At 33.8% G+C, this 24,341-nt stretch overlaps 5 protein-coding genes and 1 long non-coding RNA gene across 11 annotated transcripts; 1 reads left to right on the forward strand and 5 right to left on the reverse strand.

Moving 5' to 3' along the window:
* Positions 1-2,599: 2,599 nt before the first annotated feature.
* Positions 2,600-4,760, reverse strand: LOC146939802 (uncharacterized). 3 transcript variants are annotated; one of them, XM_085753359.1, is made up of 5 exons: positions 4,548-4,760; positions 3,988-4,073; positions 3,692-3,888; positions 3,280-3,590; positions 2,600-2,900 (listed from the first exon to the last, which is right to left on the reverse strand). In XM_085753359.1, the coding sequence occupies exons 2-5, from the start codon at positions 4,061-4,063 to the stop codon at positions 2,867-2,869; spliced, it is 618 nt and encodes a 205-aa protein (XP_085609485.1). In that variant the 5' UTR covers positions 4,064-4,073; positions 4,548-4,760; the 3' UTR covers positions 2,600-2,866. The 3 variants fall into 3 exon arrangements, with proteins under 3 accessions (XP_085609485.1, XP_085609486.1, XP_085609484.1); XM_085753360.1 differs by lacking the exon at positions 4,548-4,760 and adding an exon at positions 4,403-4,540 and having other exon boundaries at positions 4,021-4,073; XM_085753358.1 differs by lacking the exon at positions 4,548-4,760 and adding an exon at positions 4,403-4,540.
* Positions 4,761-4,871: 111 nt separating this feature from the next.
* LOC146939803 (uncharacterized) lies at positions 4,872-5,976 on the forward strand. The gene is made up of 2 exons (XR_015031767.1): positions 4,872-5,059; positions 5,526-5,976. It is a non-coding gene; the product is annotated as an uncharacterized LOC146939803 (long non-coding RNA).
* A 1,610-nt stretch (positions 5,977-7,586) lies between these two features.
* Positions 7,587-10,376, reverse strand: LOC146939804 (uncharacterized). Of its 2 annotated transcripts, none has more exons than XM_085753357.1 (5): positions 10,238-10,376; positions 10,002-10,063; positions 9,659-9,879; positions 9,222-9,556; positions 7,587-7,963 (listed from the first exon to the last, which is right to left on the reverse strand). In XM_085753357.1, the coding sequence occupies exons 2-5, from the start codon at positions 10,051-10,053 to the stop codon at positions 7,930-7,932; spliced, it is 642 nt and encodes a 213-aa protein (XP_085609483.1). In that variant the 5' UTR covers positions 10,054-10,063; positions 10,238-10,376; the 3' UTR covers positions 7,587-7,929. The 2 variants fall into 2 exon arrangements, with proteins under 2 accessions (XP_085609483.1, XP_085609482.1); XM_085753356.1 differs by having other exon boundaries at positions 10,002-10,090; positions 10,238-10,356.
* Positions 10,377-11,879: 1,503 nt separating this feature from the next.
* LOC146939805 (disease resistance protein RPM1-like) lies at positions 11,880-15,413 on the reverse strand. Of its 3 annotated transcripts, none has more exons than XM_085753354.1 (2): positions 13,343-15,329; positions 11,880-12,476 (listed from the first exon to the last, which is right to left on the reverse strand). In XM_085753354.1, exon 1 carries the CDS (start codon positions 15,184-15,186, stop codon positions 13,375-13,377), a length of 1,812 nt encoding a protein of 603 aa, XP_085609480.1. In that variant the 5' UTR covers positions 15,187-15,329; the 3' UTR covers positions 11,880-12,476; positions 13,343-13,374. The 3 variants fall into 3 exon arrangements, with proteins under 3 accessions (XP_085609480.1, XP_085609478.1, XP_085609479.1); XM_085753352.1 differs by lacking the exon at positions 11,880-12,476 and adding an exon at positions 12,811-13,085 and having other exon boundaries at positions 13,343-15,413; XM_085753353.1 differs by lacking the exon at positions 11,880-12,476 and adding an exon at positions 13,079-13,205.
* A 470-nt stretch (positions 15,414-15,883) lies between these two features.
* On the reverse strand, positions 15,884-18,557 carry LOC146939806 (uncharacterized). The gene is made up of 5 exons (XM_085753355.1): positions 18,463-18,557; positions 18,227-18,288; positions 17,894-18,117; positions 17,472-17,806; positions 15,884-16,194 (listed from the first exon to the last, which is right to left on the reverse strand). The coding sequence occupies exons 2-5, from the start codon at positions 18,276-18,278 to the stop codon at positions 16,161-16,163; spliced, it is 645 nt and encodes a 214-aa protein (XP_085609481.1). The 5' UTR covers positions 18,279-18,288; positions 18,463-18,557; the 3' UTR covers positions 15,884-16,160.
* A 2,489-nt stretch (positions 18,558-21,046) lies between these two features.
* Positions 21,047-23,974, reverse strand: LOC146939807 (uncharacterized). Its single transcript, XM_085753362.1, has 5 exons — positions 23,792-23,974; positions 23,462-23,539; positions 23,138-23,313; positions 22,705-23,033; positions 21,047-21,388 (listed from the first exon to the last, which is right to left on the reverse strand). Exons 2-5 carry the CDS (start codon positions 23,526-23,528, stop codon positions 21,355-21,357), a joined length of 606 nt encoding a protein of 201 aa, XP_085609488.1. The 5' UTR covers positions 23,529-23,539; positions 23,792-23,974; the 3' UTR covers positions 21,047-21,354.
* Between the last annotated feature and the right edge of the window lie 367 nt (positions 23,975-24,341).

Genomic DNA, 24,341 nt, shown 5'->3' on the forward strand with positions numbered 1-24,341 from the left:
CTTGCTATACATCGCGAGAATTTTCTCGCGAATGTATCCCGACGTGAAAAGGCTTTGCTAACAAAAAAAAAAAACACAGACCCCACTTACCATTCAGCAGTTACACCACAATACAGCTGTGCCACGTAATGTCGGGATGCTCTCGGGATGTTATCTGTCGGGACGTTAAGCAATTTCCTAAGTATTTAAACAATACTCATTCGTTCATTTTTACTTGTTGTAGAATTTTTTTTTGTTTTATTTCCTTTGAAAATGACAAGGAAATAAAACAATTTTTGTTTTATGTATATATATATATATATATATATATATATATATATATATATATGGACACTTAAACAATAAATACTAGTGTAAAATATCATTTATCCTTACATAATGTGAACTAAACTTCCTCCAAAGTCATATTTGATCAACTAATGTGACAAATTTTCTTCTCTTTACATAACATATAATCAAATAGTAAGGATAAAGCCAAAGAATCCACTTAGTAAGGATTCAACTCACATCTTACGATGTGAGGGCCGCATTTATAGGTATAACTATAAAAAAATATTTAAATACATTTTTAGTCTCTATAAATATACCAACTTTTCATTTTAGTTTCTCTAAAAAATCTCTTCAACTTTTAGTCCCCAAAAGTTTCCATTTTCACTTTGGTTTTTTTTTTTTTTAAGTAAACTCATATGTAGAATTCATACTTTTGAATAAAATTTTGTAGAAAAGTTTATAGTATAATAAGAATCTCTTAATTTTTTTTTAAACAAAACATGAATTAATTATGAATTTTTATATTTTTTGCGGTTAATATTTAATTTATGTCTTGTTAAAAAATTTTAATTTTTTTTAGAGAGATTTTTACAATATTCTACACATTTATGCACAATTTCATTAAAAAAAATACATGAGTTGACTTAAAAATAAGGATCAAAAGCGGTGATTGAAAATTTTATAGTGACTAAAAGTCGATAGAAAATTTTGGAGGGATTAAAACGAAAATTTAGTATATTTATAGAGATCAAAAACATGAAAAAGAACTAACAACAACCTAGAAGAATGAAAGTTTGGTTTTGTAGAATTCTGTATATGTTGGAAAAGCCGTAAGAATGCATCATTAATCATTTTTGGTTTATGCACTAGCCATATCACATTGATTGTTATTAAATAAACTACAACCCTCTGATTTACTGAGTAATAATGTAACACTACAACAACAACAACCAACCCTTATCCCACTAAGTAGGGTCGACTACATGGATCAAATGACGCCATAGTGTTCTATTAAAAACCATATTTGGATCCAATTCATTGACCTCTAAATCTTTTCTAATGGTTTCTCGAATGGTTTTCTTAGGTCTTCCTCTACCTCTTTTAACCTGACTCTCCTCCATTTGATTTACTCTTCTTACAACGGCATCTACGAGTCATCTCTCTACATGTCCAAACCATCTAAGCCTATTTTCTACCAACTTTTCTACTATAGGTGCTACCCCCACTCTCTCTCTAATGGTGGCATTCCTAATCCTATCCTGTCTAGTCTTACCACTCATCCATCGCAACATCCTCATCTCCGCTACACTTACTTTACTCTCGTGTTGGCTCTTAACCGCCCAACACTCCATACCATACAACATTGCCGGTCTGACTGTTGTCCGATAGAACTTTCCTTTCAGCTTAAGTGGTACTTTCTTATCGCACAAAAGAACTGAGGCTCTTCTCCATTTCAACCACCCAGTTTGAATACGATGATGTACATCAGCTTCTATTTCTCCGTCTCACTAAAAAAATTCCTAAGCCTCCTATCACTAAATCTAGTCAGTTGTAGTTTAAAGTCTATTGTCCAACACATGTGTAGATATTTCTTGGACCAAAAACATTGGAAACACATTTGCCATACACATTCTTAAGAATCCAAGTGTTGAATTCCAAAGAAACAACGCTTTTATTATAAAATGGATTTGATGCCTCCAATATCAGTGCAACTGTTTCATTACCTAAGAAAGAAATCCTTGAAACAGACCAATCCTTAACACATTTCATATGAGAACAATTATACACATTGTAAAAACTCAAATGAAGGTACAACTATGTCGATAGTCTCATTCAGTTTTGTTCTTTAGGGTAATTGCTGTGGGCCATTTTTCGGACCTCCGATGAAGTGATGTAACCATACTTCTTTCTTAACGTATCTCAGACCAACTTATCGCAAGCCATGGTTCGGGTTTGTTGGGGTTCAATGTTGACATAAGAAAGGTGAGCCCCAACAGCCAAAACAATAAAACCAAAGATGGAACATGCAATGGTCATTGCCGGTATTTTGGATGTTGAGCGAAAACACACCAACTTTACCATAATCACTTGTTAGTGTCACATAAAAAATTGAAAGATCATCTTCATCGGTCTCTATAGCAGGCATTTTATCAATGTGTTTGAACATCGGATTTCGTCATCTAATAATTGTATGAAAAGGGTTTAAAAGAACCTCATTTTTATAAAAAGATTATTCTTCTCTAGTAGTTATGTAGTTTTTCTACAAAAAGGAATCAAAAGATGTTGGGAACTTCTCATCAAATATCAAAACCACCCAAAACATATCACATGGTTGAATTTAGTACCTCTATAATAAATATATATAGTTGTTCGAAGTGAGCATTCATATTCCAAGCATTAAGAAATCAACCACAATCATCACAAATTACTTGCACAACAAAAACATTCACCAACAATCACCAAAGGCATAGTATGTCCAATATGGGCATCTAGCAGAACTTCTTAAATGATGTAACGAATGCAGGTGCGGCTAGCCAAAGCATAATAGCAGATAAAAATAAAAGATAAGAGAATCGGATTGCATAAGATCCAAAACCTACTTTACCAGCTCACTGAGAGTGCCAACGTACCTGAACAAAACAAGCAATCAAAAAACCCGTAATTATGTAAACAAGAACCGAATGAGCATATACGCTAAATCATATAGAAGACTCTCCTAGAATCATGGTAGATGTTATATGGACTGAACTTAAAGAACTTAAAAGACAAAAAACTATGCAATAGGAGAAAAGCAATTAGATATTTTTGTTAGGAGTTAGCTAACATCCCCATTGCAAGGGGAGGTTAGCCTTATCCCCTTTTTCATTGGACAAAACACTCAAATGGTTTGAAAACCATTGCTATGTATCAAATAATCTCAGATGCAGAGAAACATATAATTGGAAAAATGACAAACAATCTAGAGATTAAGATTAAAATAAATTGCAAAATAAGAAAGAAAAGAATTACCAATCATCGCTTCCTTTCATCCTGATTTGCTGAACCTCTCTGACCCGTCTATTAAAGAACACTGTGGCTTCAAAAGTTTCACATTTCTTCATAGCATTCATGGCTTGAAAAGTGATATTGTAAAAGGTTCCATTAACTAGTTGCGAGGTAGCCATCTCAATATCGACAAATCGGTAGTCTGACTTTGTTTGTGAATTATAATCCCCTATTGCTAAAGTGGCACATTCGGTTAGCCTAAGACGCAAGGAAGGATCCTCCTCAAAATGAACTGGAAAGGCAAATTTAGGAGGAGGATTTTTGGCATCAAAAACCTGTTGAGGGTTAGCAAAAAGAAGAAAAAAGGTTTATGATTGTAACATGAACGTCAAACATAAAAGGAAATAGCTAATCAAGGGATATGAAATTTGAGTACGTCTAAAGCGGGACCCGGCTTGAAAACAATGTTGGAAAGATCCACGTTTGGTTTGTAACGTTTATCATCATGCACAAGCTTCTTCTCATTGGGACGAGGCTTATAAGGAGGAATATCGAACACCTCAATATCTTTTGTAATCCTTAATTTTTTAAATTTTGAAGAGCTTTTGTTTGTGTTTGTATTCTTATTGGTATCTGATAGAAAAGTAGAGAAATAATGGTTTGTATAATTAAATTTGTACAAGAAGCTATAATAATAATAATATGTTAAAGTGAATAAATAATAAGAATCACCATGGACAGTACGATCAGCAGAAAACGAAGAACCAGGGACAGCAGGAGCAGCAGAAGACGGAGGAGGATGTTGCATTTTGTGGCGTCTGAGAATAAGAAGAACCAATTGTGACCTAGGTTAGATAGTTACACATCACAACTAATATATATGAAAGAACAAGAAACAAAGTTCTTAAAAGCCGATAGAAAGAAATCAGACAAATTTAACGATAACAAATATTTAGTGTGATTCAAGGTTTGTTCAATTCCATGACAAGACACTCAATTTCTCAAAATCCCTAAAAAAAAAAAGCCCCAATTCAAAAAGGTTACAAACCCTAAGAAGCCCCAATTCACAGAACAGGCAAGAGAAATTTGTTTGGTAATAATCAAACTTTTGAAAATTGTTTCAAAAAGAGAATAAAAAAATACTTACGTAGATTTTTTTTAAAAGAATTTTTGAAGTCTAATTTCAAAAATCTGAATAAGAAGAGTATCAAGCTAGCAAATCTGAATAGAAAAGGGAAAATTATAACAAGGATGTATGCTTTTCAAATTAAGGTTGTTGAAGTGAAGGATACCGTCAATATTGTTGTCATCTCCTGGAGTGAATCATCAACTTCATCCTTGAATTTTCACGAATCGACCAAAATCGTCCACTAATTATGCGAAATATCAAGCTACTCCTGAATTCGTCAGACGTCCATTAATTTAGTCCCTCCGTTCATTCTCTTCGTTAGTGTTGTACACATGTCATCAACTCATCCATGTGTATAAGGACCAATTTTATTGGAAAGCAACAAATTTCATTTTAACTTTTCACTTTCATTCTTCTTCTTCTTCTTCTTCTTCTTCTTCTTCTTCTTCTTCTTCTTCTTCTTCTTCTTCTTCTTCTTCTGTTTTTCCAATTTTACCCATCTCTTATCCATTCATTTACATCCTTACTTTTCATTCAGACACATCAAACAAGTCCCTGACTCTTCTCCTTCCCACTAAAACCGTCACCATCTTCATCTCTCCAAAATCAACATCATCTTCATCAATCAACGTTGGAAACAATTTTGTTTTGAAGAAGATTTCGTTGTTTATTAAGGTAAACACCGTTCCTCTTCTTTTTCTTTTTACTTCTGTTCGTTTTCTCCATTGTTGTGACCGTTTTTTAATTTCATTTTCATTTTTTATCCATTCGTTCTATACTTGATAATTCATTTGATGCATGCTTTGTTGTTTGTTTGCGAGTGTTGTGTTTTTGAGACCGCTTTTTAGATTATTCATTTTAGGGTTTTCAGTTTAAGACTTAAAAAATTGATTTTTTTTTCTGGTTGGTTACAAAAATTGATGAACATTCGATTAGTAATGAAGGAAATTACTGGTTGATTAAAACTGTTGTTGCAAATGCTCAAAATGCTGTCAATGTTGTTGCAAATGAAGTAGTGCCTGGACATGTATGACTCTTAAATTTTAAGGATCGATTTGCTAGTAAGTGTAATAATTTAAGGACTGATTTGATTTAATATGTTATAATTTAGGTACTAATTTGATTGAAAATGTAATTGCAGGGTGTTATTACAAGGAGGTATGTCATTAAAGGACCAATTATTTCAAATGAGAGGCCTAAGCAAACACTAGTGAGGGGTCCTGCACCAGCACATCCAACTACTCCTGGCGTTATTAAAGTACCATATTCAAGTTATGGTCCATCGAGTTCGACTCAACATAAATTCATGGAGTTTATCCCAACCCCCGGATTTCCAAAGAAGTGATGCTTTGGAAACATATTTAAAATATGCTTTTGAAAATGTAATATTTAGACTTATTTGAATTATGTCCCATAGCTGGGTTTCTTTTTGCCTATGTAATATTTAAGACTTATGACTTGCTAATGCCCCATAATTGGGTTGCTTTTGCCTATGTAATATTTCAGACTTAAGAATTAGGACTTATGACTTTTGCCTATGTAATCTTTCAGGATTAAGTTATGTCAGACTTTTTTACTTTGTTCTGCACATATATGCTTCAAGGATCAAATTGATATCTGATTAAATAATTCAATGACTTATTTGATGGGTTTTTAATATAATGTAAGGATCGATTTGATAGTTAGTCAAATAATTAGGGTTTGAAGTTTTTTGAATCGGGGAAGAACATTACTATTAATTATTGGAAGAAATTTTGTGGATTTTGGAGTGTAGATTACATATTGTAAAATTAGGGTTCCAATTTTATATATTTAGGGAAAAAAGAGCCGTTGGGGAAGAAAGAGCAAAGCGTTTTCTGCAAATCAATCAATTTAATCCTTGGAAATTTTGGTCACTATCGGCCAAATTAGTCCCTGGTTGTGTGGCATCTGACATGGAGACCCATGTGAAAGGTTAACGGCCACGCCAACACCGTTAACACCTAAATTGGACGGAGGGACTAAATTGATTGACATATGACAACTTTAGGAACTAATTTGATATTTCGCATTATTGGGGACGATTTTGGCCGATCTTTGTAAATTCAAGGACAAAGTTAATGATTCACTCTATGCTCTTGAGAACTGTTTTTCAAATTGATAGATTGGATATATTAAATGAGACTATAAGAACTATCTTGTTTGAAATGTATCTAAAACATTTGCATGTTTCTTGGGCACGTGTGGTTGACGTATGGAAGGCATTGATCAAAATGTATGGAAGGAATGAAGACTATGAGTTTGCTTTTGAAATGATATCCTTGTACACATCGGTTTTTAAACAAAAATTCGTCCCACATTAAGTGAGTCATTTTCTCATTTCAAACTTGTTAAGAAAAATATATAAGAAAAGGAAAGAGAAAAATAGTTTCAAGTGCTCTTGGCAAGTATTGGTTCATTTACTATTATCATAAATATAAAGTCAAATATATTGAATTTGGAGTGATTAAAATAGTATTAATTAGAGTTATAAGTGGAAAAAAGTAATTAATATTGCATTGAAAAGTGAAATGTGTCCATTATTTTAGAACAATATTTTTTTACAAAATGCTCACTTGTTATGGGACGGAGAGAGTATCTTTTTTAATAACACCAACAATATAACCTTATTATAGAAAATTTTGTATAAGGATATATTAACAAAAAAGCCAGCCCAAAATCTCCCAAACCCCCAATTTTCTTTATATATAATATAGATTTTGTTTATAGGTATAATTGGAATAACAAAAAAGCCAGCCTAAATCTCCCCAAAATCTTCTATTTTCTTTATACATAGTATATATTACCCTCTTTTTATTTCTAAAATTTGGATTGCATGAACTACAACGTTGAAAAAAATTGAATCTTGGCTAACAAGGGACAATAACAAAATTGGTTTGATTTTTCTCAAAATTTTTTTGGGTCAATTAATCTAATGGTTGGTACTCACATTTTAAATGTGAAGAAAGTCTGAAACCCCAACAACTACCAACTACAAAAATATTTATGAAAAATTAAGGTTAAAAGCATTATTCTCAATAGTTTTTTTAACATCACACGTAGCAAAAAAAAAGGTTAAATACTATAATTGCAAATAATATTGCAAGCAATTGGAGTATTTATTTATTTTTTAATAAGGTATCAAATGCATCCGAATATTCATGAAAAATTAAGAGGCTGCAACATATATCTATTGGTAATATTGAATCACAGATTTGGTCATCTGATAATTGTACGAAAAGAGTTGTGTAAAAGAACCTCACTTATTAATTTCCCTAGCAGTTATGAAGTTTTTCAATACGATGGAATCAAAAGATGTTGGGGAGTTCTCATAAAAAATTAAAAAACCCAAAACATATCAGTACGTCTATATATAGACACACCGAAAGCAGGTGCGGCTTGCCATAGCATAATAACGGATAAAATAAAAGATAAGAGGATCTATTAAAATTTTTATGACCCATGCGATAGCACGGGTGGCTGATCTAGTAAAAGATAAGAGGATCAGATGGCATGAGATCCAAAACCTAATCTATCAGCTCGCTGAGAGTGCCAACGTACCTGAACAAAAAAAGCAAACAAGAGACTCATAATTATGTAAACAAGAACCAAATGAGCATGTACGTTAAATCACATAGGGAAGGAAAAAAATATATGCAATAGAAGAAAAGCAAATAGATATTTTTGTTAGGTGTTAGCTAACATCCCCACTGCATGGGAGGTTATCCTTATCCCCTTTTTCGTTGGATAAAAAAACTCAATTGCTATTCACATGAAATGTATATATAGTAGTTGAGGGCAAAATGATAAACTACATATTATTCCTTCTAGAAAAAATAATTATATATTCACAGCCTAAGCATCTGCAGCCCATCACCCATTGCTAACAAGATTAGTAAGCGACAAAAGTCATTGTCCAGCAGGGCTACCACACCCCATAACCCCTATCCAGACAACGGTTCCTCCAGCCCTGTTCACGCAGACCTGTCTCACCATTCATTTCCCAACAGCATAACTACAACAATTAAACGGTCCCCTGTTTGCAGATGGGCGAAGGACACATGTAGGAGCGGGGTGGTATAAGTCGATAGAAGATTCCGCCGACTCTAATATTGCCGCCAAACAGTTCAGTGGCCGGTGGGGAAGGTGGAGCACAGGTTGTAGAAAGAAGAAAACGAGGGTCGAATTGTTAAATGCATAAATTATGTGGTCGCAAAATAATTACTTTGATCAAAACGACTAATATGTACTCTATTAAGATAATTTCTTTATATATAGACAAGGATCTAGTTTTTCAAGAGAAAAAAGGGAATACGGCTAACAACCCCATGAAAGGAGATGTTAATGTTTCCGTTTTAAATATATACAAACACGCTGCAAAGGAAATTCAAGAACGGGTTTACGAAAAGAATAAGAATGTGCTGATATTGTTTTTAAATATATCCCAAATTGCGTAGGAACAAATGAAAAGATCATAAAATAATGGGAACGGAAAGGAAACATCCGAGCAAAAAGCAAAGCTAAAATTGCAAGGTAGGCAAATTAGCGGGCAGGGCGGGGCATCACGCTGGCATGCTGTTATGAAATATCTTAATTGCATCCAAAATGTCATGCATGAACATATTCAAGATGCAACTGAAGAAGGACGGTAAACACGACAAATTGACAACCTACGGAAAAAATGAGGCTAAACATAGGTGGGTGCAGAAACCATTGCTATGTATCAAATGATTTCAGATGCAGAGAAACATATTGGAAAAAAGGTTAAAATAAATTGCAAAATAAGAAAGACAGAAAAGAAAAGAAGAAAAAAAATTACCAATCTTTGCTCCTTTTCATCCTGATTCCCATAACCATTCCCATCCCTCTTTTAGTAAACACCGTGGCTTCAAAAGTTTCACATTCCTTCTCAGCATTCTTAGCTTGAAAGGTGATATAGTTAAAGACTCCATTAACTATTTTCAGAACAGCCATCTCAATATTGACAAATCGGTAGTTTGTCTTTGTCTTTGAACTGTAATCTGCTATTGCCAAAGTGGCAGATTTGGTTAGCCTGTGAAACAAGGAGGGATCCTTTTTTAAATCCTGAAGCTGAAATGGCATAAGTCTGCAATGTTTAGGACGATTGTGGATCAAACCTTTGGCATCAAAAACCTGTTACCAAAAAGAAGAAAAAAGGTTTACGATTGAAAATGAACATCGAGCATAAAAGGAAATAGCTAGTTGGTCGATGGATATAAAATTTCAAGTACGTACATTTGTTTTATGTAGAGGTCCAGGATCCACACAAGCATCATGAAACTCGTCATGATCAGTAGGATCAATAGGAACAAGCGATTCCTCAATGTACTTTTTCTCCTCCTCGGAAAGAGGCTGAGAAGGGACATCATCAAAACAGGTCACCCTGAGTTTTTTGGGTCTACCTCTACCCTTTTTCTTTTTTATTTTTTTTGAAAAGCTTTTGTTTGTACTGGTATCTGGTAGAAAAGTAGAGAAAGAATCTTTAGTATAATTAAATTTGTAGTCTTAAACTAAATTATATATAATAATATTATGGAACATATGTTAAAGTGAATAAGTAATAATAAGGAAGGATCACCAACGACAGTATCAGCAACAGGTGCAGCAGAAGACGAAGCATGATATGGCATTTTGTGACGTCTGAGAATAAGATGAATCAGTTTTGACCTAGGTTAGATAAATAACAAACAAAGTTCTTTAACAATAACAATATTCAGTGTGATTGAAGGTTTGTTCAATTCCATGACAAGACACTCAATTTCTCAAACCCTAAGAAGCCCCAAATTTACATAATATTATGATCAAAATAAATACCTTTGAGTAAATTAAGACGAGAGGAACGAAACCGCAGGACGGTGAATAACGAACGAGGGATAGAAAACGAAGAAGAAAATCAATTCTGAAAACGCGACGAGCGAGTGTAACAAGAATTTATATAAGTAGCAATGAATATCTTTCAAAAAAAAAATTAGCAATGAATAAGAAAGGGTCCTTTGGTAAAATTCCTACCTTTTATAATTCCCTTTTTTAATTTTAAAATTTGGATTGATTAGGAGAAAGTCTTACATAGATACAAATACAAATAAAATTATTTAGGCGAACACACAACCAATGAAAAAAATTAAATGATAAATAAATTAGTCATATCATTCAACACCATTAAACCAATTTATCTTTTAAAAAAAAGCATTTATGTGAATGTGCCTAAATTTTTTGCATTTGGGTTTGTCCTCTGCATGAACAACAACGTTGAAGAAAATTGAATCGTGGCTAACAAGGGACAATAACATAATTGGTTTGATTTTTCTCACTGATTCCTTTGGATAAAAAAATTTCTTTTAAGTTTCAACGTCGATATTTTCAATTAGGTGTTTCATTTGCTATGACTATCAACAAAAGTCGAGAATGGTCACTTAAACATCTTAAACGTGTTGGAGTATATCTTTCTCACGACAAACTATATTTCTCATGGCCAACTATGTGTTGCAATGATCAAGGAAAAAATTGAAAGATATTGATAATAGACGGTGAAGGTGAAGATACCAATGAAATAGGAAATGTAGTTTACAAAAAAGTATTTTAGAATGTTCAATAGTTAGTTATTTACTCATTTCTCAAAATGAATGTATATCTTGATTTATTTATTAGTTCAAATGCATTCATCATCTAATATGTACTTTGTTTGGTGTTCTTCACTCGTATTTTTCTATTTTAACGAGTGTGATTTTCTTGATTAATGAGATGAGTTCACAAAATTTCTATTTTGATACCACCCTAACTTTGTTCCATAAAGTTCAATTATATAACTAATTGGGCAAGATGAAAAGATAGTTTTATGAATTCAGAAGTTCTTAAACTATCTTTTTGTGAAATTAACTTTTGGTGTCAACTTGAACATAACCTATAGCTTAAGGATGCTACAGGTATGCACTATGCAGAAGCTTCAAGCTCCTCTCATCTCTTTTTGTGAAATTTATTTTCCTCTTGATTGGTTTTCTGGTGTGATACCAAAATTGTTTTCTCCATCACCAGCACACCACTCACAACATTCTCTCCTTTAAGGCTTTCATATACCTGCCATCATGACCAGCATACCTGTCATTGTCGATCTGTCTGATGCACGCTTCAACCAATAGACGTTTCTCGCAATCATTTTCAGTTTCTATTAACAGCTGTGTTTTAATTCTGGAATCAATGCAGTGTCTCTACTACCATCGATATAATGTTTTGCCGCTCATATGCTCACATCGATAAATACATACAGGATTTAATATTCTTTTTCTGTACTAAACTGTGCAGTCAGACAGAAAACAAATGATTATATCCTGTAGATTTTGTTTGGAATGTTATGGTTGAAGCATTGATAATCTAAAATGACATGCCACTTGAAATGTATGCAGCATTTTTTACATTATCATGAAGAATTGACATGTCAAATTTTGTGTAAATGAATACATAACAGACAATAACTTTTATATGCATATTATCAAAGACAAACAAGAAAAAAGTACCATGAAATCACGACACAAGGAAACTTTGGGAAGCTAGAATCAGAATTTCATACTTTCATCACAATGCATGAATTATCCATCCCATCTGAGCTATATCAGTATATTGTCATTGTTTTTTTCAAAGAAGTATATTATCATTGTTTTTCTATTACTCCTAATTGTTCTTATGAAAAAAATAATGACAAGATTCCTCCGAAGAGGAATTACATGATTTTACCGAATATGGTGACACATGCGGCTAAAAAGATAAGAGAAATATTTACTCGATTGCTACTAGATGAGAATGCCTCCACACAAGCCCCACAATATGTGAGTATCCCGTGCATCTGCTGATCCCCACCCTTCTATGCAGGACCACGTTTCTCCATCCCAGACTAATGACTGTCCCCATCGTAGCCATTGACATCCATTTTGTCGCGGCATACTCCACTTTCAGATGATCCATCACCGTCTGTACCAGCTCTTGATGGTGATAGGACGCAGGGGTCACGACACTCCTGTCCTGTCCATGAGACGGGCCTGACAGGAGACCATGTATTCGTCTAGATGGCCAAGGGTACACAGCTGATTCATATTAATTCTCATTGTAATGTGTATGTTTGTATTATATTTGTATAATATGTGTTACAATGGAGGCAGTACTGAAGCCAGTGACATTTTCTTCTGTTATGAATCCACATTTGATAGATATCCAAAACTATGTTACATTATAGTCTTCTATTATCAAGATAGAAGTAAGTTAACTATTCATCATCCAAATCTAGCTACACAGAAACAATTGGCTATCTTTTCAAATCACTAAAGATTGAAAATGCTCTAGTTATTTCTTCTTGATCTTTTTCAACTGTCAATATTTGAATATGCTAGAAAAGCAGATTCCAAATCACATAAAACTTCATTTATAGAAAGAAAAATCAACAGAAAAAAACAGTTCTCAAAATTCTTGAAAGGGCAGCTCTTATAACATGTCACATATATGATATACTGCAATTACAAACAACTGAAACATCAAAATAAAAAGCAACAGATTATGGAATTCATACACCATGATTAATTTTTTTTTATTGAGGAACATAAGCCGCAAATTGTTGCATTAAAAGTCCCTTTGGAGAATCTGAATTGCCACTGCACTAGAAGTTGAAGCCCAGCATCTACGAAATAACATCACAACAAATTATTATATGCACCGTGAAAATTGGACTCTTTGAAGCGAAAAGATTACATCAAAATATCCCTTGAGAATTCATAGCAGTGCCTCATAATTCGTGATGCTGAGTTCCAATAATAAATCATAAAACAGAAGACAAATAAAGCTTGTATTTTGAGGACTGAACATAAAAAATTCTCATGCTAAGGAAAACATTAAATATTAGTACCGAAAATAAGTTTTTAGGAAGAAAAAACACACCTTTTTCCCACAAGTATGATAAAGTACAATTTCTAATTCCTTGAGTTCCGAACAATCTTTCCATCGACTCTAGAAATTTCTACAAGGGGCACATGCTCCATGATCCAATTCCAATCCTCGGGAGAGTTGTTGTGCAAACATTCAACTTGCATACTCCGAATTAGGAGAACTTCAAGCTTCTCTAAATGTTGGATGCCAGTGATATTCTTCAGATTAGAGAGTCCGTATAACTGAAGCATTTTTAGAGAAGACAGCGCTCCTTTGTCGATAATAATATCTCTCAATTCATCCGAAGATCCAATGTACAGTTCTTTTAGTTTCAGAAACCATCCATCTTGAAAATACATATGTGAACCTCCATAAGCACCAACACCTATAGAGAGGATCAACAAGTGTTGCAAACTTTTTAGAGAATGCATTGGATCTTTAGTTAAACAAGAGAGCTTCAACCTCAACACAACAAGATTTTGAAGCTCTAAAATCCACTCTGGCAACTTCTGTAGCCTCCCACGTAGTGTAAGTTTTCGAAGCTTAGTTGGCGGCGAAATCAAACTCAAATCAATAAATTCATCATTATCTGTTGACCTTGATTTAACATGTAATTTCTCCAAGTGTTGCATTTCATTGATTGAGGAAGATAGAATGTTGTAATCTTCTCTACAAACATTAAGCAACCCCAAATCCTTTAGCTGCTTCAGTTTTCCTAACTCTTTAATTACATCTACAGCTCCTTCCATACCTAAATTAACATAACGTAGCGTTTGTAGGGATGTCATCTCTCCAATTCCATCCTTTAACTTAATCAAAGACAGTCCAGTGCCGATAAGATGTCTTAGCTTTCTAAGCTTGCTAATTTCCTTTGGCAACTCACTAACGTGCGTAGCCTTTAGATCCAAGGTCTCTAGGTTCTGGAGCATGCCACGGGATTTTGGGATTTTGCCTGCTGTTACATAACCCAAACTTAAATACTTCAAGTGGATCAAACTTCCCAACTCTTTTGGAACATTCAACAATCGAGGAAATTGATAATCAAGAACCCTCAACCACCTGTATTTTGTTGGGATTCTCCTTGGAAAGGATACATATGAATCTTCATTTGTAATAACAAGGATTGACCGAACATGTGAACTTTCAATACGCTCAATGAAGTCATCAGAAGTGGTTGTTATTGATAGGCGGCGAAATGTTCCACTTAAGTATGATTGTCCACCTTCACTGATATGCTTGCAAAAATTTAAATCCTCAAACTTTTCAAGGATCATATCGCGTATTAGATCATGAACATGACAACCTTTAGCTTTACCATCAACTCTAACCGAAGATACTTGCACCAAGCTTCTATGGATCAACTCTGTTAAATATCCTTCTGCAACGTCTTCCAAAGTCTTCCCCCTTTCCTCCTTCACGAACCCTTCAGCCACCCACTGTCGAATCAATCTCTTTGATTTAACTTCATAATCTTCTGGATATATTCCAAAATACAACAAGCATGACTTGAGAGAGTAAGGCAAATCATCGTAACTTAAGCCTAAAACTTCTTTTATCCCAACTAGATGTGTATCTTTCATTAGCTCTAAACTTAGATTCTCATTAAATCTTTGCCACTCAAACACATTTTTCTCTTTTGCAGACAAAAGTCCTCCAATGGCAACAATTGCTAGCGGTAAACCGTTACATTTTTTAACAATTTCATAAGCTATACCAATGAGCTCCTTTGGACAACAACCACCATAGTCAAATCTGAATGCCTTCTTATTGAACAACTCCAAAGATTGTTCTTCATTTAAAGGTTGCAACTCCAGCACTTCAATATAAGAGGATTTTTTTACAGGACAACACAACATCTAGGTTTCTTGTTGTGATAAATATCTTACTTCCATTTTTATTATCAATTACAGCAAATTCAATATCATCCCAAAAATGTACACTCCAAACATCATCAAACACAACAACATACCTTTTTCGCCGCAAGTAGTTTGTCACTTCATCAGTCAATGACCCTCGATCCATTTGAAAAATATCCTTAGGAGGATCTTCTTCGTTTTGTTTGTAAAACTTTAGCAACATGTCCCTCAACAACCCTTCAACAGTATATGATTGAGACACTATGATCCATAAATCTCCCCAAAATCTTCTATTTTCTTTATATATAGTATATATTACCCTCTTTTTATTTCTAAAATTTGGATTGCATGAACTACAACGTTGAAGAAAATTGAATCTTGGCTAACAAGGGACAATAACAAAATTGGTTTGATTTTTCTCAAATTTTTTTTGGGTCAATTAATCTAATGGTTGGTACTCACATTTTAAATGTGAAGAAAGTCTGAAACCCCAACAACTACCAACTACAAAAATATTTATGAAAAATTAAGGTTAAAAGCATTATTCTCAATAGTTTTTTTAACACCACACGTAGCAAAAAAAAAAAGTTAAATACTATAATTGCAAATAATATTACAAGCAATTGGAGTATTTATTTATTTTTTAATAAGGTATCAAATGCATCCGAATATTCATGAAAAATTAAGAGGCTACAACATATATATTGGTAATATTGAATCACAGATTTGGTCATCTGATAATTGTACGAAAAGAGTTGTGTAAAAGAACCTCACTTATTAATTTCCCTAGCAGTTATGAAGTTTTTCAATACGATGGAGTCAAAAGATGTTGGGGAGTTCTCATAAAAAATTAAAAAACCCAAAACATATCAGTACATCTATATATAGACACACCGAAAGCAGGTGCGGCTTGCCATAGCATAATAACGAATAAAATAAAAGATAAGAGGATCAGATGGCATGAAATCCAAAACCTAATCTATCAGCTCGCTGAGAGTGCCAACGTACCTGAACGAAACAAGCAAACAAAAGACCCATAATTATGTAAACAAGAACCAAATGAGCATGTACGTTAAATCATATAGACTGAATTTACAAAACTAGAAGGAAAAAAATATATGCAATAGAAGAAAAGCAAATAGATATTTTTGTTAGGTGTTAGCTAACATCCCCACTGCATGGGAGGTTATCCTTATCCCCTTTTTCGTTGGATAAAAAAACTCAATTGCTATTCACATGAAATGTATATATAGTAGTTGAGGGCAAAATGATAAACTACATATTATTCCTTCTAGAACAAAGAATTATATATTCACAGCCTAAGCATCTGCAGCCCATCACCCATTGCTGACAAGATTAGTAAGCGACAAAAGTCATTGTCCAGCAGGGCTACCACACCCCATAACCCCTATCCAGACAATGGTTCCTCCAGCCCTGTTCACGCAGACCTGTCTCACCATTCATTTCCCAACAGCTTAACTACAACAATTAAACGGTCCCCTGTTTGCAGATGGGCGAAGGACACATGTAGGGGCGGGGTGGTATAAGTCGACAGAAGATTCCGCCGACTCTAATATTGCCGCCAAACAGTTCAGTGGCCGGTGGGGAAGGTGGAGCACAGGTTGTAGAAAGAAGAAAACGAGGGTCAAATTGTTAAATGCATAAATTATGTGGCCGGAAAACAATTACTTTGATCAAAATGACTAATATGTACTGTATTAAGTTTATTTCTTTATATATAGACAAGGATCTAGTTTTTCAAGAGAAAAAAGGGAATACGGCTAACAACCCCATGAAAGGAGATGTTAATTTTTCCGTTTTAAATATATACAAACACGCTACAAAGGAAATTCAAGAACGGGTTTACGAAAAGAATAAGAATGTGCTGATGTTGTTTTTAAATATAACCCAAATTGCATAGGAACAAATGAGAAGATCATAAAATAATGGGAACGGAAAGGAAACAACCGAGCAAAAAGCAAAGCTAAAATTGCAAGGTAGGCAAATTAGCGGGCGGGGCGGGGCATCACGCTGGCATGCTGTTATGAAATATCTTAATTGCATCCAAAATGTCATGCATGAACATATTCAAGATGCAACTGAAGAAGGACGGTAAACACGACAAATTGACAACCTACGGAAAAAATGAGGCTAAACATAGGTGGGTGCAGAAACCATTGCTATGTATCAAATGATTTCAGATGCAGAGAAACATATTGGAAAAAAGGTTAAAATAAATTGCAAAATAAGAAAGACAGAAAAGAAAAGAAGAAATTTTTTTTTACCAATCTTTGCTCTTTTTCATCCTGATTCCCCTAACCATTGCCGTCCCTCTTTTAGTAAACACAGTGGCTTCAAAAGTTTCACATTCCTTCTCAGCATTCTTAGCTTGAAAGGTGATATAGTGAAAGACTCCATTAACTATTCTCAGAACAGCCATCTCAATCTTGACAAATCGGTAGTTTGTCTTTGTCTTTGAATTGTAATCTGCTATTGCCAAAGTGGCAGATTTGGTTAGCTTGTGAAACAAGGAGGGATCCATTTTTAAATCCTGAAGCTGAACTGGTATAAGGCTGCAATGTTTAGGAGGATTGTGGATCAAACTTTCGGCATCAAAAACCTGTTACCAAAAAGAAGAAAAAAGGTTTACGATTGAAAATGAACATCGAGCTAGTCGGCCGATGGATATAAAATTTCAAGTACGTACATTTATTATATGTAGCGGTCCAGGTTTCACACAAGCAGCATCATGAAACTCGTCATGATCAGTAGGATCAATAGGAACAAGCGATTCCTCAATGTACTTTTTCTCCTCCTCGGAAAGAGGCTGAGAAGGGACATCATCAAAACAGGTCACCCTGAGTTTTTTGGGTCTACCTCTACCCTTTTTCTTTTTTATTTTTTTTGAAAAGCTTTTGTTTGTACTGGTATCTGGTAGAAAAGTAGAGAAAGAATCTTTAGTATAATTAAATTTGTACTTTTATATAATAATATTATGGAACATATGTTGGTAAAGTGAATAAGTAATAATAAGGATCACCAGCGACAGTATCAGCAACAGGAGCAGCAGAAGACGAAGCATGATATGGCATTTAGTGACGTCTGAGAATAAGATGAATCAGTTTTGACCTAGGTTAGATAAATAACAAACAAAGTTCTTTAACAATAACAATATTCAGTGTGATTGAAGGTTTGTTCAATTCCATGACAAGACACTCAATTTCTCAAACCCTAAGAAGCCCCAAATTTACATAATATTATGATCAAAATAAATACCTTTGAGTAAATTAAGACGAGAGGAACGAAACCGCAGGACGGTGAATAACGAACGAGGGATAGAAAACGAAGAAGAAAATCAATTCTGAAAACGCGACGAGCGAGTGTAACAAGAATTTATATAAGTAGCAATGAATATCTTTCAAAAAAAAAATTAGCAATGAATAAGAAAGGGTCCTTTGGTAAAATTCCTACCTTTTATAATTCCCTTTTTTAATTTTAAAATTTGGATTGATTAGGAGAAAGTCTTACATAGATACAAATACAAATAAAATTATTTAGGCGAACACACAACCAATGAAAAAAATTAAATGATAAATAAATTAGTCATATCATTCAACACCATTAAACCAATTTATCTTTTAAAAAAAAGCATTTATGTGAAAGTGCCTAAATTTTTTTGCATTTGGGTTTGTCCTCTGCATGAACAACAACGTTGAAGAAAATTGAATCTTTGCTAACAAGGGACAATAACATTATTGGTTTGATTTTTCTCAAATATTTTTTCGGTCAATTAATCTAACGGTTGACGCTCGCACATTTTAAATGTGAAGAAGTGGAAAATCCAAAACCCCGACAACCGGATAATATTGTACTTGAACTACCAACTGAATTGTGTTTACAAAAATATTTATGAAAAATTAAGGTTATATGTATTTTTCTCAATCGTTTTTAACACCACACGTAGCAAAGAAAGTTAAATACTATAATTGCAAATAATATTACAAGCTATTGGAGTATTTATTTATATTTTAATAAGGTATCAAATGCATACGAATATTCATGAAAAATTAAGAGGCTACAACATATATATATATTGGTAATATTCAATCATATGGTCATCTAATAATTGTATGTAAATGGTTGTGTAAAAGAACCTCATTTAATAAAATATTATTTTGGAAATTCAATTTCCCTAGTAATTATGAAGTTTTTCTACACGAAGGAATAAAAAAATGTTGGGGACTTCTCATAAAAAATTAAAAACACCCAAAACAGATCAGTACGTCTATATATAGACACACAAACACTTCTTCAGTGAACATTTAAATTCCAAGTATTAAGAAATCAACCACAATTATCACGAATTACTTGGCACAACAAAAACTTTACAAAGGCACATTATGTCCAATATGGGCAGCTAGCAGAACTTCCTAAATGATTTAACAAACGAACGTAGGTGCGGCTTGCCATAGCATAATAAAGGATAAAATAAAAGATAAGAGGATCTAATTGATGAGATCCAAAACCTAATCTATCAGCTCGCTGAGAGTGCCAACATACCTGAACAAAACAAGCAAACGAAAGACCCATAATTATGATTTTTCCATGCACCCTATTTTTTTTTTCTTCTCAAAATGCTCTTTGTTCGAATTATATAATCCGAACCAAGTTTAAGGAACTTTCAAATTCTTTTTATTGTCCACATTTTTAGAACAACATTGGCTTATATTATTAAGACGACATAATTGAAAATGACAAAAAAATAAAATAAATGTAAATAGATGGACAAGTAAAGAGACAAAAATATGATACAAATTCTCATTTTATTGATATATAAATACTTTCATACTTTCATTGGCTTTATATATCAATGTCCATAAAACTACCAATCAAGGTGCACTTACAGGACTAGTTAGTGATTTTATTCTCGTCTTTTTTTTAAAGAGAGGTTAATGACAACATGTGTTAATTTTACATTTTAAAAGATTGCAGGTTCTTAAAAAAAAAATCAGATGACTTTGGAATGTCTCTATGTAGTATAGATAGTTGGGAAAATTTGCGAGATTCTATGGTAGAAATATCCATGGAAGCATATGCCCATCTTTTTATGGGTGTGACATTTTGACTCTAAGTTCAGTGATGTATTCGAATTTTGATCATTAATTATCTTTTCCCATTGATTTACCTTATAATTCATTTATTTTATTGTGTCTTAATTACTTGACTTGACCAACAGAACCTGATGGAGTAACCCTATGGTGCATTGTAAATTGCTTAATTACTGTCAAATCTGTGAATTTGATATTATTGACCAAGAGTTGTCTATTCAACAGAATAGAATAATACAATATTCCGCATGAAAATTCTATCCAACAATGAAAGCATTTAAAACTGTTGAAAGAATATAAGAGTTTTATCAAATATCTGCAAATAGACTATGTTTTGGAGTCTACAGCAATGAGCCGTATTGCCGCAACAGTTGCTGCAATAGACATGAGGCTAAAGAAAATAATGTTAGAGCCAAAGCATTCCCTTCCGTAAACTTGTTAGTTTGTTCTCCTTTGCCTTATAGTACACATGGTTTGCAAGAATAAATGTAAGGGGAAACGTGCTGATCGCTCCTGTGAGGCTCTCGAAATCTCCAAGGAATGGCAGAAGATCCGCCAAAAATGTGTTAAAATGCATACAAATATTCATGAAAAATTAAGAGGATACAACATATATATTGGTAATATTGAATCACATATTTGGTCATCTAATAATTGTATGAAAAAGATTGTGTAACAAAACCTCATTTAATAAAAGATTATTTTGGAAATTCAATTTCCCTAGTAGTTATGAACTTTTTCTACACGAAGGAATCGAAAGATGCTGGGGGACTTCTTATCAAAAATTAAAAACACCCAAAACATATCAGTACGTCTATATATAGACACACACATATACTATTCTCCAGTGAACATTTAAATTCCAAGCATTAAGAAATCAACCACAATTATCACGAATTACTTGGCACAACAAAAACACTACAAAGGCATAGTATGTCCAATATGGGCGGCTGGCAGAACTTCCTAAATGATTTAACAAATGAAAGCATGTGTGGCTTGCCATAGTATAATAACGGATAAAATAAAAGATAAGAGGATCAGATTGCATGAGATCCAAAACCTAATCTGTCAGCTCGCTGAGAGTGCCAATGTACCTGAACAAAACAAGCAAACAAAAGACCCATAAGTATGTAAACAAGAACCAAATAAATATGTACGCTAAATCATATAGAAGGCTCTCAAGAATCAAGGTAAAGGTTATATAGACTGAATTTACAGAACTGGAAGGGAAAAAATATGCAATAGAAGAAAAGCAAATAGATATTTTTGTTAGGTGTTAGCTAACATCCCCACTGCATGGGTGGTTAGCCTTATCCCCTTTTTCGTTGGGTAAAAAAACTCAATTGCTATTCACATGAAATGTATAGTTGTTGAGGGCAAAATGATAAACTACATATTATTCCTTCTAGAACAAAGAATTATATATTCACAGCCCAAGCATCCGCAGCCCATCCACAAGATTAATAAGAGATAAAAGTCATTGTCCAGCAGGTCTACCACACCTCGAAACCCCTATATCCGGACAAAGGTTAACTACAACAATTAAACGGTCCCCTGTTTGCAGATGGGGGAAGGACACAGGCAGGCAATTCTGCTGCCACCACCGAGTGGAATGGAGAGGAAGCTAAGAGTTGAAACAGAGAAGGATGGGGTGTTATAAGTCGATAGAAGATTCCGGCGACTCTAATATTGCAGCCAAACTGTTTAGTGGCCGGTGGGGAAGGTGAAGCACAGGTTGAAGAAAGAAGAAAATGAGGGTCGAATTGTTAAATGCATAAATTATGTGGCCTTAAAATAATTACTTTGATCAGAATGAGTAATATGAACTCTAGTAAGTTTATTTCTTCATATATAGACAAGGATCTAGTTTTTCAAGAGAAAAAAGGGAATACGGCTAACAGTCCCATGAAAGGAGAGATGTTAACTTTTCCGTTTTTAATATATACAAACACGCTACAAAGGACATTCGAGAACGGGTTTACGAAAAGAATAAGAATGTGCTGATATTGTTTTAAATATAACCCAAATTGCATAGGAACAAATGAAAAGATCAATAAATAATGGGAACGAAAGGGAAACAACTGAGCAAAAAGCAAAGCTAATATTACAAGGTAGGCAAATTAGCGGGCGGGGAGGGGCATCACACTGGCATGCTGTTATGAAATATCTTAATTGCATCCAAAATGTCATGCATGAACATATTCAGGACGCAGCTGAAGAAGGACGGTAAACATGGCAAATTGAGTACCTACGAAAAAATGAGGCTAAACATAGGGGGTGCGGAAACCATTGCTATATATCAAATAATTTCAGATGCAGAGAAACATATTGGAAAAATGACAAACAATATAGAGATTAAGATTAAAATAAATTGCAAAATAAGAAAGAGAGGATTTTTTTTTTTTTTTACCAAAAATCGCTTCCTTTCATCCTGATTTTCCCAACCATTCTCATCCCTCTTTTATTCAACACTGTGGCTTCAAAAGTTTCACATTTCTTCTCAGCATTCCTAGCTTGAAAGGTGATATGGTAAATGACTCCATTAACTAGTTCCCGAACAGCCATCTCAATATTGACAAATCGGTAGTTTGTCTTTGACATTGAATTGTAATCCGCTATTGCCAAAGTGGCACATTTGGTTAGCCTGCGATATTGAGGAGGATTCTTTTTAAAATCCCCAATCGGCACAAGTCCAGAATATTGAGGAGGATCGCGCATCAAACGTTTTGCATCAAAAACCTGTTGAGGGTTACCAAAAAGAAGAAAAAAGGTTTATGATTGTAACATGAACATCGATCATAAAAGGAAATAGCTAGTCGAGAGATATGAAATTTTAAGTGCACGTTTATGGGAGGTTGACGTCCACGATTCTTTCTAGGAGGAGGCAACTCCTCTTTATCACCAATACAAACAAGCGATTCTCGAAGGTACTTTTCCTGCTCCTCAGTAAGAGGCGGGAGATCCTTAAAAGACATCATCTCGGGTCTTTTGGGTCTACCCTTTTTTATTTTTTTTGTATCTGATAGAAAAGTAGAGAAAGAATCATTAGTATAATTAAATTTGTACTACAAGAAGCTATATATTTCTCTACTACTAAACTGAATTATGTATAAAATAATATTATGGAACATATGTTAAAGTGAATAAATAATAATAATAACTATCACCTGGGCAAACGCAAACTTCTTCGGAGGAAGGAGTGGGAGCAGCAGAAGAGGAAGGATGATGTGGCATTTTTTTGACGTCTGAGAATAAGAAGAATCAATTCCAATTGTGACCTAGGTTAGATAGTTACACATCACAACTAATATATATATATATATGTATGTATGAAAGAACAACAAACAATGAGCCGATAGAAAGAAATTAGACGATAACAAAATTTACTGTGATTGATGGTTTGTTCAATTCCATGACACGGCACTCAAATTCTCAAACCTTAAGAAGCCCCAAATTCACAGAACAGACAAGAGAATGATTATGATCGAAATAAATACCTTTGAGCAAATCAAGACGAGAGGAACCAAACCGCAGGACTGTGAAGAACAAAAGAGGGATAGAAAACGAAGAAGAAAATCAATTCTGAAAACAAAACGCGATGAGGTTGTATTTAAATAAGTAGCAATGAATAAGAAAGGGTCCTTTGGTAAATTTCCCACCTTTCTCCTACACCTAACCCATCACATGTTGATTCATATATAAATTGGGAAGTTTTTGTTACTTTTTCCCTTTAATTATAAAATAACTCATTTGCTAGTGTCTTACCCCCTTTTTAATGTTTTTTTTATAGGTTTGATCATGTTACTCCCACACGTGAGATTATAAAAATTATTAAGCACAAATTTGTAGGGTCTTGGGAAAGTTTTTTGGGAAAGTTATGGAAAGGTAAAGTCCAAAGATGAAAATTTGACTAAATTGTGGTTTGAACAGTTTAAGGTATGAAAACTGTGTATGAATATTTTTGTCAATTGATGGTTAGTTTCTTTCTTTTTCATTAAACTGCACTCCTATAATACTTTTTAAACTTATATTGTTGTATTGTAGAGG

Source organism: Medicago sativa, chromosome 3 (genome assembly GCF_051527215.1).
Source record: "Medicago sativa cultivar Bolivia chromosome 3, Bolivia_mono, whole genome shotgun sequence".
NCBI classification, from domain to species: domain Eukaryota; kingdom Viridiplantae; phylum Streptophyta; class Magnoliopsida; order Fabales; family Fabaceae; genus Medicago; species Medicago sativa.

What these genes read in the sequence shown, in the direction of transcription:
- LOC146939802 (XM_085753359.1), bottom strand. Translation starts at nt 4,063, where the DNA reads ATGCAACATCCTCCTCCGTCTTCTGCTGCTCCTGCTGTCCCTGGTTCT. An exon ending in AGCCGGGTCCCGCTTTAGAC is followed by an intron (nt 3,591 to 3,691) that starts GTACTCAAATTT and finishes AACCCTCAACAG; the next exon opens with GTTTTTGATGCCAAAAATCC. An exon ending in ATGAAAGGAAGCGATGATTG is followed by an intron (nt 2,901 to 3,279) that starts GTAATTCTTTTC and finishes TGTTTTGTTCAG; the next exon opens with GTACGTTGGCACTCTCAGTG.
- LOC146939804 (XM_085753357.1), bottom strand. Translation starts at nt 10,053, where the DNA reads ATGCCATATCATGCTTCGTCTTCTGCTGCACCTGTTGCTGATACTGTC. An exon ending in GACCTCTACATAAAACAAAT is followed by an intron (nt 9,557 to 9,658) that starts GTACGTACTTGA and finishes TTTTGGTAACAG; the next exon opens with GTTTTTGATGCCAAAGGTTT. An exon ending in ATGAAAAGGAGCAAAGATTG is followed by an intron (nt 7,964 to 9,221) that starts GTAATTTTTTTT and finishes TTTTTTGTTCAG; the next exon opens with GTACGTTGGCACTCTCAGCG.
- LOC146939805 (XM_085753354.1), bottom strand. Translation starts at nt 15,186, where the DNA reads ATGTTGTGTTGTCCTGTAAAAAAATCCTCTTATATTGAAGTGCTGGAG.
- LOC146939806 (XM_085753355.1), bottom strand. Translation starts at nt 18,278, where the DNA reads ATGCCATATCATGCTTCGTCTTCTGCTGCTCCTGTTGCTGATACTGTC. An exon ending in GACCGCTACATATAATAAAT is followed by an intron (nt 17,807 to 17,893) that starts GTACGTACTTGA and finishes TTTTGGTAACAG; the next exon opens with GTTTTTGATGCCGAAAGTTT. An exon ending in ATGAAAAAGAGCAAAGATTG is followed by an intron (nt 16,195 to 17,471) that starts GTAAAAAAAAAT and finishes TGTTTCGTTCAG; the next exon opens with GTACGTTGGCACTCTCAGCG.
- LOC146939807 (XM_085753362.1), bottom strand. Translation starts at nt 23,528, where the DNA reads ATGCCACATCATCCTTCCTCTTCTGCTGCTCCCACTCCTTCCTCCGAA. An exon ending in GACGTCAACCTCCCATAAAC is followed by an intron (nt 23,034 to 23,137) that starts GTGCACTTAAAA and finishes AACCCTCAACAG; the next exon opens with GTTTTTGATGCAAAACGTTT. An exon ending in ATGAAAGGAAGCGATTTTTG is followed by an intron (nt 21,389 to 22,704) that starts GTAAAAAAAAAA and finishes TGTTTTGTTCAG; the next exon opens with GTACATTGGCACTCTCAGCG.